The 17,001-nt window shown below is 43.7% G+C and overlaps 1 protein-coding gene across 2 annotated transcripts; it reads left to right on the top strand.

Annotated features, from left to right (window-relative positions):
* The first annotated feature begins 8,594 nt into the window (after positions 1–8,594).
* On the top strand, positions 8,595–16,904 carry ACAT2 (acetyl-CoA acetyltransferase 2). 2 transcript variants are annotated; one of them, XM_065057548.1, is made up of 9 exons: positions 8,595–8,848; positions 8,966–9,100; positions 10,266–10,477; positions 11,299–11,416; positions 12,230–12,373; positions 13,042–13,164; positions 13,828–13,982; positions 16,118–16,228; positions 16,668–16,904. In XM_065057548.1, exons 1-9 carry the CDS (start codon positions 8,800–8,802, stop codon positions 16,833–16,835), a joined length of 1,215 nt encoding a protein of 404 aa, XP_064913620.1. In that variant the 5' UTR covers positions 8,595–8,799; the 3' UTR covers positions 16,836–16,904. The 2 variants fall into 2 exon arrangements, with proteins under 2 accessions (XP_064913620.1, XP_064913621.1); XM_065057549.1 differs by having other exon boundaries at positions 10,296–10,477.
* The last annotated feature ends 97 nt before the right edge of the window (positions 16,905–17,001 follow it).

Here is a 17,001-nt window from a genome sequence, read left to right on the forward strand (position 1 = left end):
GCCCTGAGGGGCGGGGGCAGCGGCAGCGGGCCCGCCCCCCGGGCTGTACCTCACTGTGGGTTAGCGCCTCACGGCCTCGCCAGCGGACCGGGCTGGCGGCGTGCGGCGGTGGGTGCCCGAGAGGCCGCCTGGGAAAGCTGCTTGGAGCTGTCGGGGAAGGCGGTCAGAAGAGCTGACATGTCTAGAAGGGGAAAACGCGCTTAGCCGTTAATAACGACACGGGCGCCGGGCTTCCCAGCCTGACCTCTTGGGCTTCCTTTTGGTCTCCAAGGCTGGGGAATGGTTGTTTCCACTCGTTTGAACTGAGTTCAGCGGTAATCGATGCAAGTCGGTATACTCAATTGAAAATTAAAGAAAAGGGAGTTAAATTTCTGTTGCTTCCAAATAAATTAAACTTCATTTTCAGCATATAGGAAAAATAAAGCATACGGTTTGGTCTTAATTGCAGTCTAGCACCAAGCTGCTACTTCAGAATTGAACTTACTTTTCTCGTTTATTATTGTGATTTCTCGAGCAATGCTGTTAGGACAAGTAAATACATTCTCTTCTTGCCAGCAAACTCGTTAAGCTTCTGTAGGCTAAATCAGTCTCAGCTGGGCTGCACAGGTGTAACTGATTGTCACTCAATGTGCTGCTGTTGAAGATGCTCCAGAAATGTGCTTTCTGCAGAAAATGATACTGAAAAGTCAGCAAAAAAGACTCTTTAACAGTGTCTCGAAACTTTTATTACAGCGCGCCGCACACTGGGAGGATTGCTCCTCTAATCAAGCGTGCACGTGATTTGCACGTCTTGGTATTTATTACTTATACCTATTGCATATTCATTTATATCCACCGCTTAGTTAATGCATTAAACATAAAATATTTACATAACCTTGCCCTTTGCCAGCAGTCCATCTTTGGTATATGAGAGTCTTCATCAGGGGTCTGTAGTGATCCCTGGTGGCCTTTGCAGCTCCCGCTGTTGGCTTCTTGACCTAATTTCTTGATCAAGCATATTGTAGTTTTGTGCTGCTACTCAGCAAAAGTCATGTAGCTCTTTCTTCGTTGAGTGGAACACTCTGCCTTCCCAGCTTGCAAGCCAAGGACATCCCACTTTGCCTCACGTGCAGTCTCTGTAGAGCTATTGTTTCTCTGTCAAGTTTCTGTTATGTTAGGCCTAGTCTTTCCACATTAGTCCTAGGGGTTTCTAAAAGGTTTTTGTTCCTCTTACCAGTATTTGCTACAGAATAGATTCCAAGATACATGTCCCCCAATCTGTGTGTGTGTGTATAATATATAATATATAAACACAGATTTTTTCAGTGAGAACTTGAAATTTCATTTTGAAGACCAAGACATGCTAGAAGTGATTTGACGTGGTTACCCAAAAAAGGGTGAGGATCATGTAACTGGTGACCATGAGAGCAGAGTTCTTGAATTAATTCCTTTGAACTCTTATTTTTAAACTGAAAAAGAAATTGCGTAACTACTGTCCTGGGTCTCCTGCTCCTGCCTCTGGTTTTCTCCAAAAATACCTTGCAGGTATTTGTTTTAAGCATTCAAGATGCTAATTAACAGATGAAGCCACTACATATGGTAGCATTGATGAGGCACTGAAATACCACAATAGTCCTTAATATGAACGTTAATAGAGCAAATTGACTTGATTTCCTCATGCATAAACATTACAATACTAAAAGTACCTTATAAGCCAAGCAGACTTTTTCCATATAAAAGGGATGCAGAGCTGTACTTAAGGCTGTTTCTGTTCTGTGTAATTCTATTTTCAATGTAAATTTCCAAACATTTTCAGTATATCAGTGGCGATTTAAACACATGACCTCCCAATATTTGCCTGGAGTTTGGCCATTCTTTATTATGTTCAGAAACCAGGCCTTCCTTGTGTCTTTTTAGTAACACAGGGAAAGTCTGACGCAAATAACACCATGAGGTACAGGACCTTGAACCTTTTACCAGTGTCTGCTGTTTGTGACCATAGAGAAAATATGTCTGCTATTTTTATTATTTTTTTACCCTGTGTGAGCACTTAGTTATTTAAAATTTATCTTTACAAGTGCAGATTCCATTTGTGGGAAATGTGCTATCTGACCAAGAGGCGGACAGCCAGAGACATGTAGAGGGAAGCAGAAAGGGTCTGCAGGGCTTTGTGTCCTGGCCTGCCCTCCTGCTGTCCCTTCAAATTAACACCTGTGCTATCAGGCTACACTTAACAGTCTTTGCTTGAGAAAATAAAAGCAGCAAATTGTTAACTGGTCCTTTTGTGCTTTTAGGAAGAGGTCATTTAACTGAAGTAGTTTTTAATTCTGTGTGCACATCAGCTAAGGCAGTGAGAACTAACCTGGAATTTTTTGATGCTACTGGGATAAATGAGTTGACACCTGCATTGGTTTGTGTTTACAGCGCCATAACGGGAGTAAATTTGCTTTTTGAACAATAGGTGCTTGCAAAATCTTCAGCAGCACTGTTTGCCCTCAGGCTGAGAGGACATGTAACAATCTGTCCAAGCACCAGTGAAAAAATAAGAGTAATATATTTGTTCAGCTATAACAATAAGATGAAACAGGAGCCAGATTATGAATGTATAGGCAGGACAGCTTGCCGTAACTAACATAAGAAAACGTTTAAGGTGAAAATAACCACTGCCCTTTCATTAAGTATGTATATTGTGGTTTTATCTCTGTTGAAGAGGCCTTGTGAATTGTATGGTAAAGTTGTCGCAGGCTCTCTCTCATCTGTGTTTGGCTTTGATGCAGAAGTAGATGGAAGAAAGCGGGCAAATTTGGCATTGGGGTGTCCCCCCACTCCCCTGCCTGCCCTCGGCCTGGCACCTCTTGCACTCCCAGGGCCTGCACAGGGATATTGATGGAAACGGTTCTCATTTTTGCTTTAGGTTCCTTGAATGACGGCGTGTCATTCATTCACCTAATCATCCATTAACTGGAAGTTTGTGACTGTTCAGGCCTGCCCACTTCTGGGTTTCCTTCCCGCCCTGGTTTGGGACAGAAGCCAGTGGGAACCACGCGAGCGCCAAGACGCCCCTAAACTTAGAGGGGTGCTGTTTGTCCCCCTTTTTCGGCTAATTTTTCTGCTGGCGGCCTGTCACGCCTTCGCTGGGCCGCGGCCCCTCTGACCCCGCGCCCCCGCGTGGCGGGACGCCCGGGGGCGGCCGCTGGGGGGCGCTGCGCCGCCCCGCGCGCGGGTCTGCACCCCCAGGCGCGGCGGGGGGAACGCGGGCTTGGAGCTGCGCTATTTGCGCCAAAAAAGGCTCAAAAGAACAGCCTGCAGGTGAGGAAAGCTAGGAAACAGGGGGAAAAAGGGAGATAAAGCGTTGTTCAGAATTTAAAAAAATGTTTGGAGCACTGTTATGTACGTTTCGTAGCGCCGAAAAGTACCTTAAAATATCAGGAGCTAAAGGAAGGCTCATCAGTTCTTGCAGGAGTCGCCGTTGGCTGGGCAGGACGTGGGATGGGGGACGGAAGACCGCGGTACACCCGCTGCTGGAGCGGAGAGTGGGCTCCGGGGGGCACGGGAAAGGGCCGCTGCAGCCTGCAGGTGTGGGAAAGAGAACAGGTGTGGTTTGCTGTGCTGTAATCCTGAGAGGTCCTTCAGGTAACTACAGGGTAAAGATCTAGGCAGCAAAAAGCCTAAATTTGAGTTCTAGGAACTCTCCCTCTCTGAGAGAAGTTTTCTGAATACTAGGCTGAAGGCTTAATCCTTTCTTTATATCCCCTGATAAGACTTTTTAAGAGTCTTACTGGAATTATTACATGCTTTTCTTCCATTGTTAAAGCAAGAGGTAATCAGTCTTCAGAAAGCTCTTCCAAGGACTCCTCGTTTAATTACCAGTATTTTTTTTATGGTTATATGTATCCACGAGACTTCATGAGAGCAGGTAGAATCATCAGTATGATGATATACAGCTCCACAGAACCAACTGGACTTGCCACTCATGGCTCCAAGATGGCAACACTTGCGATGCTACCGCACACCTGTGAATCGGTGTGTGCAACAGGGTGGTCAGGAATTTTGTTACTGTTGGGTGCCGAACACAGCGGTGAGTGAATTCCAGCACCTCTCCTGAATGATGATCAGTCAAGACAAAAATACAGCTAAGTGGTGCCTCGAGTTGAATTCGGTTTGTGGATGCTTGATAAATACAGCAAGCTTGCATTTGAAGTACTAGTAGGCATATTGTTGCTAAGGATATAAAACCAGGTATTTACTGTATCCATTTTTTAAGCCATAGAAAGGCCATAATGGTTTTAATAACGTAAAGGTTTTTCGGTCTGAGAGGAAGACAGCATTTTTTACTAAACACTGATAAGATGATGAGCTTTCTCTGGCAAAAAAAAAAAATAGATTCAAGGAAAGCACAGATTGCTTGTTACACAGCCAAGGACATTTTTTGCCTATCAGTAATTTGATTTCCAAGGACTGAGTCAATCAGGTTGCGGTTTGAGGTTGAGGAATTTTAGAAAATATAAATCTCATCCTCACTGGGAAAACAGTTTGTTGTTTGAGGCATACCTTAGGTGCCGAACCTACCCAGAGACAACTGAGTGTCAGGCCACTGTAAGAAAACGTGGAAAAAGAATGAGTTGTCTTTCTAGACCTGAAAAAGAGCCGTAAGCTACTAAAGGTGCTTAGCAAGCCTGAGTGCCCTGCATATCCTTACACGATGCCACTGTATGTGCAGAAAGGGAAGTATTTCCTCAGCTCCTTCCCAAGTGAAGAGGGCTCTGGTTTTAGTGAAATTGTGCTTCTTGTTGAGCTGACTTGTTTTGGCAGGTGATTTAATTTTTTTAAGGAGAAAAAAAGGATGCCTTTGCTGTCCCTTTGTCAAGCTGGTTTTTTTTCTTAGATCAACCAAAAAACAATTCCTATTCCCTATGGGGAATAATAGTAATTGCAAACACAGATGAAGGACAGAAAAGCTGTATCTAAAGGGTGAATGCCTCTTAAATTATTTTAGATGAGAACTATGACCCCAAAAGTGTCAAGGATTATGAAGTGTCTTACATAATTATGGGGCAAGGTTTGTCTTTGAAGATGCTGGTTTTCATGTACTCGCTGCAAAAGTAGTCAAGTGTGTTCCATGCTGCCAGCAAAGAATGAAAAAATGAAATAAGGAAAAGCAGAAAACTCTCATTGCTATTGTAACAGAAGCCCCAAATATTGGCCAATTATTTGACATTGAACTTAAGTATCATATCCTACAGCAAAGGGCTAGTTCCATAACATATGGAGATGGATCAGTTCTGCTTCAAACTTGCATCTTGATCATGGCAACACATAGGCATTTGCTTATTTAATTGCCGTGTTCCCACACAGCTGCAGATGAACTGAACACTGATGAGGACGTGAATAATGTCATATTTTCACAAGTGACGAGAGGAGCACACCACTTCCTTCTGGTTTTATGATAGGGGATGGTGCAAGAAGGGAACATCAGCGGGGAAGGAGAGGAGCCACATCTCTTTCCATGAGGAATCCCACATGCGTATTTTTCCACAACAAAGCAGATCCTAGCACCATTATTTAGGTATACATTATTTAGGTATAAGATTTTAAAGACTAGAGAATTTCCTGTTACAGGAGAGTTTTTAAATTATCTTTTTTTTTTTTTTTTAAATACTTGAATGATCTCTTATCAAGATTTACAAATTTAAAGTAATTGTTCTTTGCACTTTTTTTCTTGTAAACTTGCAGCTTAGTTTTTATCAAACTCGCATCCCCAACAGAAGTAGTATTTTTTGTAAATATTCACTAACCAAGGTCAGATTTAGGGTAAAAAGCAAGGGTTTCACATTTTGGTAAGAACACTGATCTCTGTAAAGGTTAAATTTAGAAAACATTTTTTTAGCAGAAGCGTAAATTAGTGAACACTGAGATGCTCTACATTTTCGCCTATTTCTAGTAAAACTGAGCCACCATTACCAAAAGAAAATGCTAATCTTTGCACTTTTGAGTATTTCACATATGGCACAAGTCCATTTCATTGTGTCCAGAGAAAGGTAATAAACAAACTTTGCGCAACATAGCTTTACTCTTTTACTGATAGCAAGTAAGCTCTCTGTTCTGAATTGATAACCTCATTTTTACCAATTTACTTAATTTCACAGAGCTTAGATTTCTAAGAAGTGGTAAAATGTACCAGCATTGGGCAGTAGTTTGCTATTGAATATTATGCTGCTCATTAACTACACTGAATTTAAAAACACAGCTGCCTAATCATGTTCAATTGTTTCTCTTTTTTTTTTCTACATTTAAATAACTTAGCTTTCATCTGTACCATACATGTTTCATAATTATTTGCCTTTGTGCAATTGCTACATTATTTTGTTTCTCTACATGTCCCTTTATGCATTTGGATCTCAATTCTGGAGACCATCAAAGCGGAGTTAAATAGGGTACCGCAAGCCTGATAAAGATTCAAACTCTTTCCATCTGCTGGTGGATTAAAGGTGAAGTGCAGAAGGGAAGGGGCTGAAGCCTCAGTTCATGTTCTATTAAGTATTTATAGTGATATTTGTAAAGTTTTAAATACAAGGGAATCCTGTCTGTAAGCCTTACTTCAGGTGTATTGTCGTTTTTGGACTTTGCATGCCTGATAACATTTAATGTTAATCTGAGCTCATCTTACATTGTTGATTTTGTGTTTGCATTGACGACCTTATGTTGTAATCAGTCAAATATTACGTCAAGAATGACGTATTGGTATATGGTACATTTCATAAACTAGGTTACTTAGTGCTGCCCTGGTACATCTGTATTACTTATTCTCTACTGAATTTTGGAAAGGTGCAGAGACTGCATTCACTTGCATAGGGTTGTTCAGGAACTGTACAATGGTTTTCTAAAATACTCTGTATTGCTTGTGTGGTAGATCTACTAATTACTTACTGATGAGTCTTATGAAAAGGCACCAAACATGTTTTTCCCATCCAGATTTAATCTGGTGTCTTTGTTAGTGTTATCAGCTGCCCTGAGTGTACAGCATCATTAAAGAAAAGCTGTAGCACATGCCCGTTGCCTTTAACGCATCCTTAGGAGACTGGTGGATCGGTCCACCTAAGCGTTTGGCTGCCCATGTAATTTTCCAGAGATTTCCTTTCCTGAAGATATCTGAGGGGATTTTTCTCTTGACAAAAGCAGGAAACCCAAAGTGACTGAAGAAACCTTATTACACATGGTTCCCTCTTTTTGCCTTATCCTTCAGCCAGACTGAAATATCTAAAAGGAGAAATCTATTTTGAGTGTTGGAGTTACTCTGACCAGCATGGTTTAACAGAGTTATTGCTGAAATCCAAGGTAGCAGTCTTGCTTTCCATAGCTGAAGTGGGTTTATTTTGGTTTTTTTCCTATCTAGAGATGCTGTAGCTTTTTACATTGTAAAGCAAGAACAGTGACTGATAGGAGCCAGAGGAATCCAACTCAGGTATTGCATTGCTCCTATTACTCAGTGTTACCACACAGAGAGTTCAGATACATTTTTTGTGTGCAGACTTAATACCACAAAGTTCAGATTAGCCAACGTGCAGCATGAGATCACAGGTGTATTAGTGCATCCCCTGTCACACACATTTGTCGTCACATACTATGTGCTTTTCTAGGACTTTGTATCTTTTTTTCCCCCTCCCTGAAATCCTGCTGAATTTTACTACATGGATTAAAAAAAAAAGAAAAAAAAAAAAAAAAGAAAAATAAAATTCTCCCAACTCTGCTGATACTGTAGCTAAGGCAGGAGCAACAGCACATTTTCTAACATCTTCTTGCTCTTCAGTTGCAGCTTCAGTATGGTGCTTTGGCAGGCATGTCCATCAGGCTGAGTATCAGTTCTGCAAACAGGTCAGCACAGGACTTAGCACAGGAAGGAATGAGGACCGAAGATCTGGGCTGTGAGACAGATTAGTGTTTTCAGCACTTTTTTTTTTTTTTTAATTTCTGTTACTTTCTTTGACCTAGGCTTTTGGTTACTCCCTTTATTCTGTCCCTTGTTCCTTCAAATATCTTCATATTTTTGCATCCCAGCCCGTATTTCTAGGCTTCCTAGCCGCATTTCCCCACAGAGAAACATTTGTCTGCCCGCCCTGCTAAGGGTTTGGGACATCCCTGCTGCCACCTCCTGCCCTGCTCCCAGCGCCGGGTCCCTCTCGCCACCCCGGCTTTCCCCTCGCAGCACCCACCTCCCCGGGGGCAGCTCGGGAGCAGCACCCTGCTTTAAATGACTGTTGTGGTTTGTTTATCGTGGTTTGTTTTTTGTTTGTTTGTTTTTTCTGTTCACATAGATCTTATAAAATTCTACCATGTCATAAACAAACTGCCTATAAGCGACAATATAATGGTAGGGCATTTCATCTGCATCTTTCATTTCACGGAAAAGCAAACCCGAGTATCGGCAGGAGCTGTCCCGAGGCGGACGCGCAGCCCCCGGGTGCAGCAGCGGGCAGGCGCCGGGAGCCGCGCAGCAGCCCCGGGCGGGCAGGCGGAGGCGTTGCCGCTGTTCCCTCACCGCCCCGGGAGGGAGCTGAGGGGCCGCCCTCACGCCACCGACACCCGGGGGACGGGTGGGCCCGGCCGCCAATCAGCTCCGTCGCCCGGCCCCGGTGCCGGCAGCGGCCCGCCCCGCGCGGCGGCAGGCGAGGGGCGGGACCGGCAACACGCGAGGGGCTGTCCCGCCGCCGGCTCCACTGTCGCTCCGGACGTGGCCGCTGCTCTGACCGCCGCTCCTTTGACCGCCACTGCTCCCACGGCCGCTGCTCCCACCGCCGCTGCTCGCCTGCCGCTGCCGCCGCCATGAGCGCGGACCCCGTCGTCTTCGTCTCTGCCGCCAGGACCGCCGTCGGTGAGGGGCGGGGCGGCGGGTTCCCTGCCGGGGCCGGGCCGGGCGGCGGGTGCTCCGCCGCCCTTGCCGGGTGTCCCCCGGGCCGGTGCTGAGCTCTCTCCCTCTGTCTCTGCCCAGGCTCCTTCAACGGCGGCCTGTCGGCGCTGCCGGCACACGAGCTGGGGGCGGCCGCCATCCGGGAGGTGCTGCGGCGGGCCGGGCTGCGCCCCGAGGAGGTGTCGGAGGTGATCCTGGGCCAGGTCCTCACCGCAGGTACGGCGCTGCCTCCCCACGGCCACATCGCCCAGCGGCCCCATTGGAACAGCCCAGGTTTCACGTTTCAGAGCGTTATTCCTTGCCGTTGGGAACGTGGTTCCTTGACAAAGGCTGGAGGGGCATCCTGGGCGCTGCTCCGTACTCATTGCCGGGGTTCTGGAAAAGATGTGCTGGGGGGAGAGCTTGTTTAACGGTTTTTTGTTCCTTTATTTGGTTGGTTGGTTGGTTTCTATCTCGAAACTAGCCAACAGCGTACTTGTGAAAGTCAGTTTCTTTTCTTTGTTGCAGCATCCCTTCTCTCCCTGCCTTTGTCGTCTCTCGTAAATTTAACCTCATAAATAGGTAACTCTGAGAGATTTTAACAGTGAGGCCTGTATTTGCATTTATCTGCATGATCTGTGATGTGCTTGCTTGGAGACAAATATTCTGATTTCATGAAAATGTGCCTGTTAGGGAATTGTTTGTTTTGAACGGTCCTCTCCTTTTACCAGGGTAAAGTTTAATCAGCAGAGTCATAGGGCAGGTTTGTGATTTAAAGATGAAGACATAAAGGAAGTAATTTTTTTTTTTTCCTTACTTAAAGCTGATTCAGGTTCTTGTATATTTTTAGCTCACTGAATGATGTGCTCCCCTTATCCATTTCTTTGTGCACAAGGAGCTGGCATCACTTTGGCCTGGGGAGATGCAGATAAAGAATGTTTTCTTTGAAAATAGTGCTCTTATTATTTCCATCAGATTACAACAAAGAATAGAAGCTTTCAGGCCTGTCCTTGCATAATTGTGCTTTTACTTTCCGTAGGAGCTTTTAGGGAAAGTTGTCCGTTCGTGATGTGCAGGAGATGTCAAAAATAAACCCTTCAGCGAGTAGCAATCGAAAGGACCTTTCATCTTACACGTGCAACAAACTAGTGCTAATTTGAAGTTGGTGTTTTATCTGATCTGCCATCAAAAGCAGAGTGGCAGATGTAGAACTACCAGTAGCAAGTCCCTGATCTTGCAGATATTTTATTGATCGTCATAAATGAGAGCGGTCACTGAGCTGTTTACAGCTGGGAACTTCTCTATCTACCAGCTGAACATGGGAGCGAGACCTAAACTTTTGGTGGAATCAGGGTACCTGTTGTGAAAAGCGACAAGGCCAACATTTGTTTCTTAAAAACAGACAGAAGAAAAATAGATCCCGTTCCTGCAGGTGCTGGCCAGAACCCCGTCCGGCAGGCGAGCGTTGCCGCGGGGATCCCTTACTCTGTGCCCGCTTGGAGCTGCCAGATGATCTGCGGGTCGGGCTTGAAGGCCGTGTGTCTGGCTGCTCAGTCCATCCTGACAGGAGACTCCAGCATCGTGGTCGCAGGAGGCATGGAAAGTATGAGCAAGGTAAAGCAAATGATGGCACTCACATCGCGCTGGCTCACTGGGAGCAAATAGCATTAAGTTATGTGGAAACCCTGTGTTTCTAGGCTAACGCTCTGGAGACAGGTTGAAAGACCAGCTTCAGTTTCTGCACTTGAGAATGAATTTGCACATGCAACAGTTGACTTTGGTAGTTCTACTGAAAAGGTGCCGTGCAAACACGAACTACAGTTAAAATTCCATTTTAATTTCCATCTATCCCTGTCATGTTGAATGATTTGCTTGTGACAGCTGGCAATAGACAGTTTTTTTGTGTTGCAAGAAGCCCAAAGAAGGAATAACTGGAAATGTTGTTGTTCAGCAAGCACTTTGAGCTTGGAAAGGAAGCGAAGTACTTTCATTTCAAGGTGCTCAAACAAGGCTGTATTGAGGAATGGTGATGGGATGGTGATCTGATGCCTGAGAAGGGGGAGGTGTCTTGTGCTGGGGCTCGCTAGCTTCCTATGCTGGAAGTGATGCTGACGTTTGCTGGCAGTGAAGTGTGATTGGGAACCACCTAGAGCAGCCTGGTAGGACAGGGGACCTGTGGCCATATGGCCCCAGAGACGATTGATTTGATCTATGGAGAGAAAACACTTGCATCTTGGTGATCCACTGCTTGGGACATGCACAGGCCAGCTGGGAGACACCAGGGGGTAGAGATGGAGCAGACTGCCGAGGGGACTGCCGAGATTTGGGGTATCTACCTGCAGCCACAAGGCAGGGGTCTGTCTCTTCAGCTGTCTGGCTGTATTGTGCACCAGAGATATGAAACTTCTCACTCTTCTCAAAATACCTTCTTGCAGGCTCCTCATGTCATTCACATGCGAGCTGGGGTAAAAATGGGAGAGGCTTCTTTGCAAGACACTATAATCTTTGATGGCCTTACAGATGCTTTTTATCAGTATCATATGGGTATAACAGGTAAGCGGTGACAGTCCAGAAAACGAAATGGCTAACTGGAAAGGGGAAGAATCCACAGACAGGACATTTCAAAATAAAGTGTTTCATGCTGTTCTCAAGTTGTAGTCGTGAAAAAGAAAGAAATCCATAATATTGAAATGCATTTAAGGCGTTTTCTGCTTTGTTTGTAACAGTACCTTTTTTTTTTTTTTTTCTGTCTGAGCTAATAAATTATTCCCCCCGTAAAAGTACATTTTTTGGACTTCCTGGCTTGTGCCTCTTGGCGTCTTATCCCACCGCATGTCTTGCATTTGAGCAATTCAGTTAAACATCAGGAAAAATAGGCAAAATAATCCCTGTGTTACTGGAGCATTCAGCAGCACAGATTTACACGGGGGGCAGAATTACGTAAAGTGTACTGTGGATACGCATGGTTCTGCACCTCCAGGTTATTGCACCCTGGATGGGATCGTCAGCCAACCCCTTTTTCAGTCCCTGCTTACAAAACAGAGTAACTTCAGAACTGTTCCCTCCTCTGTCTGAAGTGTTATAGCTGTAGAGAGATGTAAGCATAATAATCGAGAGAAGCAGTAAACTCCAAAAGCTTGGTTGCATTTGTATTTAACTTGATATGCCGTCTGGGAGGAGATCCTGCATAGGAATTTTCATGCTTAGGAGAAAACAGAGAATCATGAGCAAACAGAATGAGGAAATCAGAATGAAAACTGACAAGCTTAGATGCTTGCGACAGAAAATGTTAATGACTGGTTACAATTTTACAACTTGGAATTTTAGCATTTCCTGATGGCAATTTACGTTTTGTTCCTATTGCAGCTGAAAATGTGGCCAATCAGTGGCAAGTCAGCAGAGGGGAACAAGACCAACTTGCAGTACAGTCCCAAAACAGGGCAGAGGCAGCCCAGAAAGCAGGCTATTTTACAAAAGAAATCGTTCCTGTTCTTGTACCTTCTAAAAAAGGTAGGCGTGAATGGATAATGAGAGCCGATTTTGATGAAAAATCTGTTCTCTGCTATGATTGATGGATGATTTCCCAGTTATACAGCCTTTTCAGCAAGCTGTTCTGTAAGCATGTAGCTGTTACTTGTTAGTTAACTATGTCAGGTTACATATATTAGGTATGTTCTCTTTAGGTCTGTTGGGGATGTATTATGGTGTTTGATCCAAAGATCTGTTTCTAGAGCAGGGGAATTCACCCAGCTCCTTGTGAGGTGGATGCAACAACTGAATTTTCCAAACAGAAATCAATAAATCATTTGCATGGAATAGACCTTGTAGGAAAAGTTCTGGCATTAGGCCGGTTACAAACTAATGATGAGCTTTCCTCTTACCAGTTTAGATAATAATATTTAATGACACTTGAAGAACAAGATCTGCTTTTATACAAGTAGACAGTATTTTAGTTGTTAGTGTTTGTGTCAGAAAACCCAGCTGTTGTCCTCAGAGAATCAGCTGGAGGGGGGTTTAATAATTAGCACGGAGTTGGAAGCTGTCTCCAACAGAGCGGCTTGTTGGTTAGAAGGAGTGTGGCATCTATCCCCAGTCAGCCTGTTGTTTGTGCCAGATTTCTGTTTGAGTCAAGTGCATGCAAATAGACCCACCTGTGAATATAACGCTTTGTTTTTCAGGTCCTATAGAAGTTAAAACAGACGAACACCCTCGACATGGGAGCAACTTGGAAACAGTGGCAAAGTTAAAGCCCTGTTTCCTGACAGACGGAACTGGGACAGTAACAGCAGCTAATGCCTCAGGTTGGTCTGTCTGGCTAAAAACAAAATGTAGAAGAACAGTAGCTGCTTGTGGCTCAAGGCAGAGTCTCTGTGAGGAGTTAGGCTGCCGGGTGGTTATTGCTGAATATATTTTGCAGGAAATGGCAACGTGTTTGACAACATAGGTAGAACTCAAATATAACTGTGGTGGAGGATTTCTTTACAGATGAATTGCATTTTGTTTGCTTGCTTTCTATGAAGCAATACAAGTGTTTGGACAGTAACAGTGGTTTCTAATACTGTGGGTCTGGACAAAGGAACACTTAGCAATTTGAGTTTGAAATTTCTACTCCTGTGGGACTAACTTTCCTGCTGTAGGCAGCCTTGAAACTTCTTCCTTGGTCCTTGCACTGCATCTTCCAAAGCCTGCCCAATAACGCTGACTGTGCCTCAACTCTTCCGCCTGCTGCTTTCTGCATAGAAGTCAGAAATGTGTCACATTTACAGCAGTATAGATGTTACCCATTTTAAGTGTTGGCGCCAGAGGTCAGACTTGGCTGATCAGAAAAAAAATACTGAGCTAATCCAAGAAAAGATCTGTGATTTTTTTGTTTTGTCTACATTGAACTTTACAAGCTGGAAAAGGTGGTACAGTAAAAGCCATAAAACCCAACAGATACATACAAGTCGTTTGTCATTACACAGGTATAAATGATGGAGCTGCAGCTGTAATTCTAATGAAGAAATCGGAAGCTGCTAGGAGAGGTCTTATGCCTTTGGCTCGGATTGTATCTTGGGCTCAGACAGGTGTAGATCCATCTGTAATGGGAGTAGCGCCCATTTCAGCAATAAGGAAAGCTGTAAGTAGTTATCTATGTATCTTATTTTAAAACCCTTGCTTCTAATTGTTTTTCATTTTCTGGCCATGTTTTTTCTATATTCTAAGAAAAACTTACTAGAAAAAATAAAGTTAAAACAACACTTACAATAGTGGAGAGTATATAAGATTAACATTTCTAGTGCTATCAGGCTAGTGCCTATTCATTGGGAAAAAAATTAAATGCATAGGCATATGAATGGAGTTCAGAACATAAACTAGTTGGGTTTGGATGCATATACTAACCTGATTTGGGGATGATTTGGTCCTGATACTATATGGTTCTGCTGCTGTGTCTGGCCAGGTTAATTTTTCACATCGCTGTCTGATTGTATTTGCAATAGTACAGCACTGAGAGAAGGGCCAGTGGGTGCATCTGCATTAGCCAGTGTGATGGCTCCCTTAATGTTTTAGTTTGCCCTGCAAAAAGAGAGGAACGTGCCAGCTGGATCCCTTTCAGGTGAAACTAAACAAGAAGGTGCAGTCCAGAACCACATCTAACGTGCTCAGACCATTATTGCACCCACTGATGTGCTGTGTTTGGTCCACAGGATGAGATCCTCATCTGAAGTGCCCTGAGTGAGCAGCCCCTACGGTACCACAGTGCTTGTTAGTACAGACTCAGCCCTGGGCAACCCCAGCTGAGAATGTGCTAAAATTGCGCTACGAAACTGAGCATAAAAAGTTCTTGTACAGCTGATAAGGACAGTTTTGCTTTAGTATTCTTTCTTTGGTTTATTTATACTGTGCAAAGGCCTTATTTTGTTCATCTCTGCAATGTCATAGCAACGTAGAAGCCTAACTTCAACTCACCCGAGCTCTGTGGCTTTTAACGGGAAAATAAGAACCGTAACGCTGAAGCTTTCCCTTACTAGATCTCAAACTGTTCTTTTAAATGAAGAATGCTATAAATGCATAGCAAATATATTTTTAATTGTAGAACAGACAGGCTGTGTTTAACAGTACCTATAATCTTATAGGTACTCTGAAAAAGGGCATGTGACTTCTTAATGTAAGCTTTTTAATGTATATTGTCAAACACTTCAGTCTCCATATATTATCAGTTTCTCTCTGGAATTTTTAGTAGCACCTTATAGTGATATAATGACTAAGTCATGCATTTTAGCGTTGCAACAACATAGTAGATCTTTAAAAGGTAAGACTTTTCCTAGAAGCTGAATGGTTTCATAGAATCATAGAATTGTTTAGGTTAGAAAAGACCTTTAAGATCATAAATGGTGACTCCACCACTTGCTGGGCAGCCTGTTCCAATGCCTGACAACTCTTTTGGTGAAGAAATTTTTCTCAGAACCCAATCTAAACCTCCCCTCATGCAACTTGAGGCTATTTCCTCTCATCCTGTTGCTTGCTACTTGGGAGAAGAGGCCAACACCCTCCTTGCTACTGTCTCTATGATATCTGGTAGAAAGAGGCCCTCCTCTCTGACTACAGAGTCTTTCTTGGAGATGCACCAACCTCGCTGGCTGGTTGTGAAACATTATTGCTGTTAGAAACAGTGATATGTGGAACACGCCTAAGCCTGTACCCAAGTAGGCAATCACACCATGAGTTTCTCAAGTGAAAATATTAGCCAAGTCATCTAAAATAGCCCCTCTGTGAAAAGCTTCAAGAGGCAACTTTCAACTTAAAGGAAGGAGAGGCTGGAGAAACAACACTTGACACCTACCACTAATGATCATTTTACTATTTCCTGTGTAAAAACCTGTATTAAGCAGAGAATCTCTAACAGTCAGACTTAGGTCCTGAAAAAACTGCTTTTAATCTGTTAAAACCTACTTTTGAAAACATTGCTTGTTCTGTTACTGGCACCACATACAGTTTGAGTCCTACAATTGCATCACCACCACTACATGTATAGAATCAGTCAAGATTTTTTAAGAGCAACCAGCATGTTATAGCACATTGTATTGACTTCTGCTGATGCTGAAATTTTGTATGTTGTCTTCAAGCATTCTGCCATCACCCTATTAAAAAAAATCAGTTTCCTTTGATTTTTTTAGCAGTGGCTTACTATCAGCCAATATATGTGTTATGAAAAGCTTTCTCCAGTGCTGAGAAAAACCTGTATAGTAGTAAAGCCTCTGTTTGTTTTCTCAGATTGACAAAGCCAGCTGGACTCTGGAACAAGTTGACCTGTTTGAAATTAATGAAGCCTTTGCATCACTGTCTATTGCAATAGCAAAGGAACTGAAAGTAAATCCGGAAAAGGTAATGAATCTATTTCAGGGTTTTTCATTCTGTGCAACTGTATTGTATCCCAAAGAGGCAAGAGCAGTCTTCCTGCAATAACCTTGCCATGAGCAGAAAGGATGGGAACCACAGTAGGAGTTTCCTTACACTGCTCAGCTGCAGCCTTGCTCTGCTAGCAGGCACACTGGCTCCTAGATGAGCAGGCCGCAGCTTTATTGTAGTGGATTTGTACGCAAATATAGAGAACTGCTTGAGCAACCTCAGTTGTCACCTTTCAGAAGAAATACTAACAGCTGTTGCATGCATGCTCTATTTCTCCTTGAAATGGTGGCAACAGTTCTGGTCTTATTCACCATCAGGGACTATATCCAGTGAGGTTGTTCACATTGAACCTCAGCTTAGCTAGTTCAGTGATTCCTTAACTTAACCTTCTTCTTTATTGGCTTTTTTTTTTTAGATTAACATCCAAGGTGGAGCTATTGCTCTTGGCCACCCTCTTGGTGCCTCTGGTTGCCGCATCCTTGTTACTCTTCTACATGCACTGGAACGAACAGGTGGAAAACGTGGTGTTGCTGCTCTCTGCATAGGAGGAGGAATGGGAATAGCCATGTGTGTTGAGAGATGAACGTGAATGAACGAATGACTACTGCTAACTAGCTTTGGAACAGTTTACTAATAAACTTCTATTAATGGAGCTTGTTTTGGTTTGCCTAAAATTAAATAAGCTTACTTTATTACCTCTTGCCACTCAGTCATCACCCTGACAAGATTAGCAGCTACTGTACTCTCCT

Source organism: Columba livia, chromosome 3 (genome assembly GCF_036013475.1).
Source record: "Columba livia isolate bColLiv1 breed racing homer chromosome 3, bColLiv1.pat.W.v2, whole genome shotgun sequence".
Taxonomy (NCBI): domain Eukaryota; kingdom Metazoa; phylum Chordata; class Aves; order Columbiformes; family Columbidae; genus Columba; species Columba livia.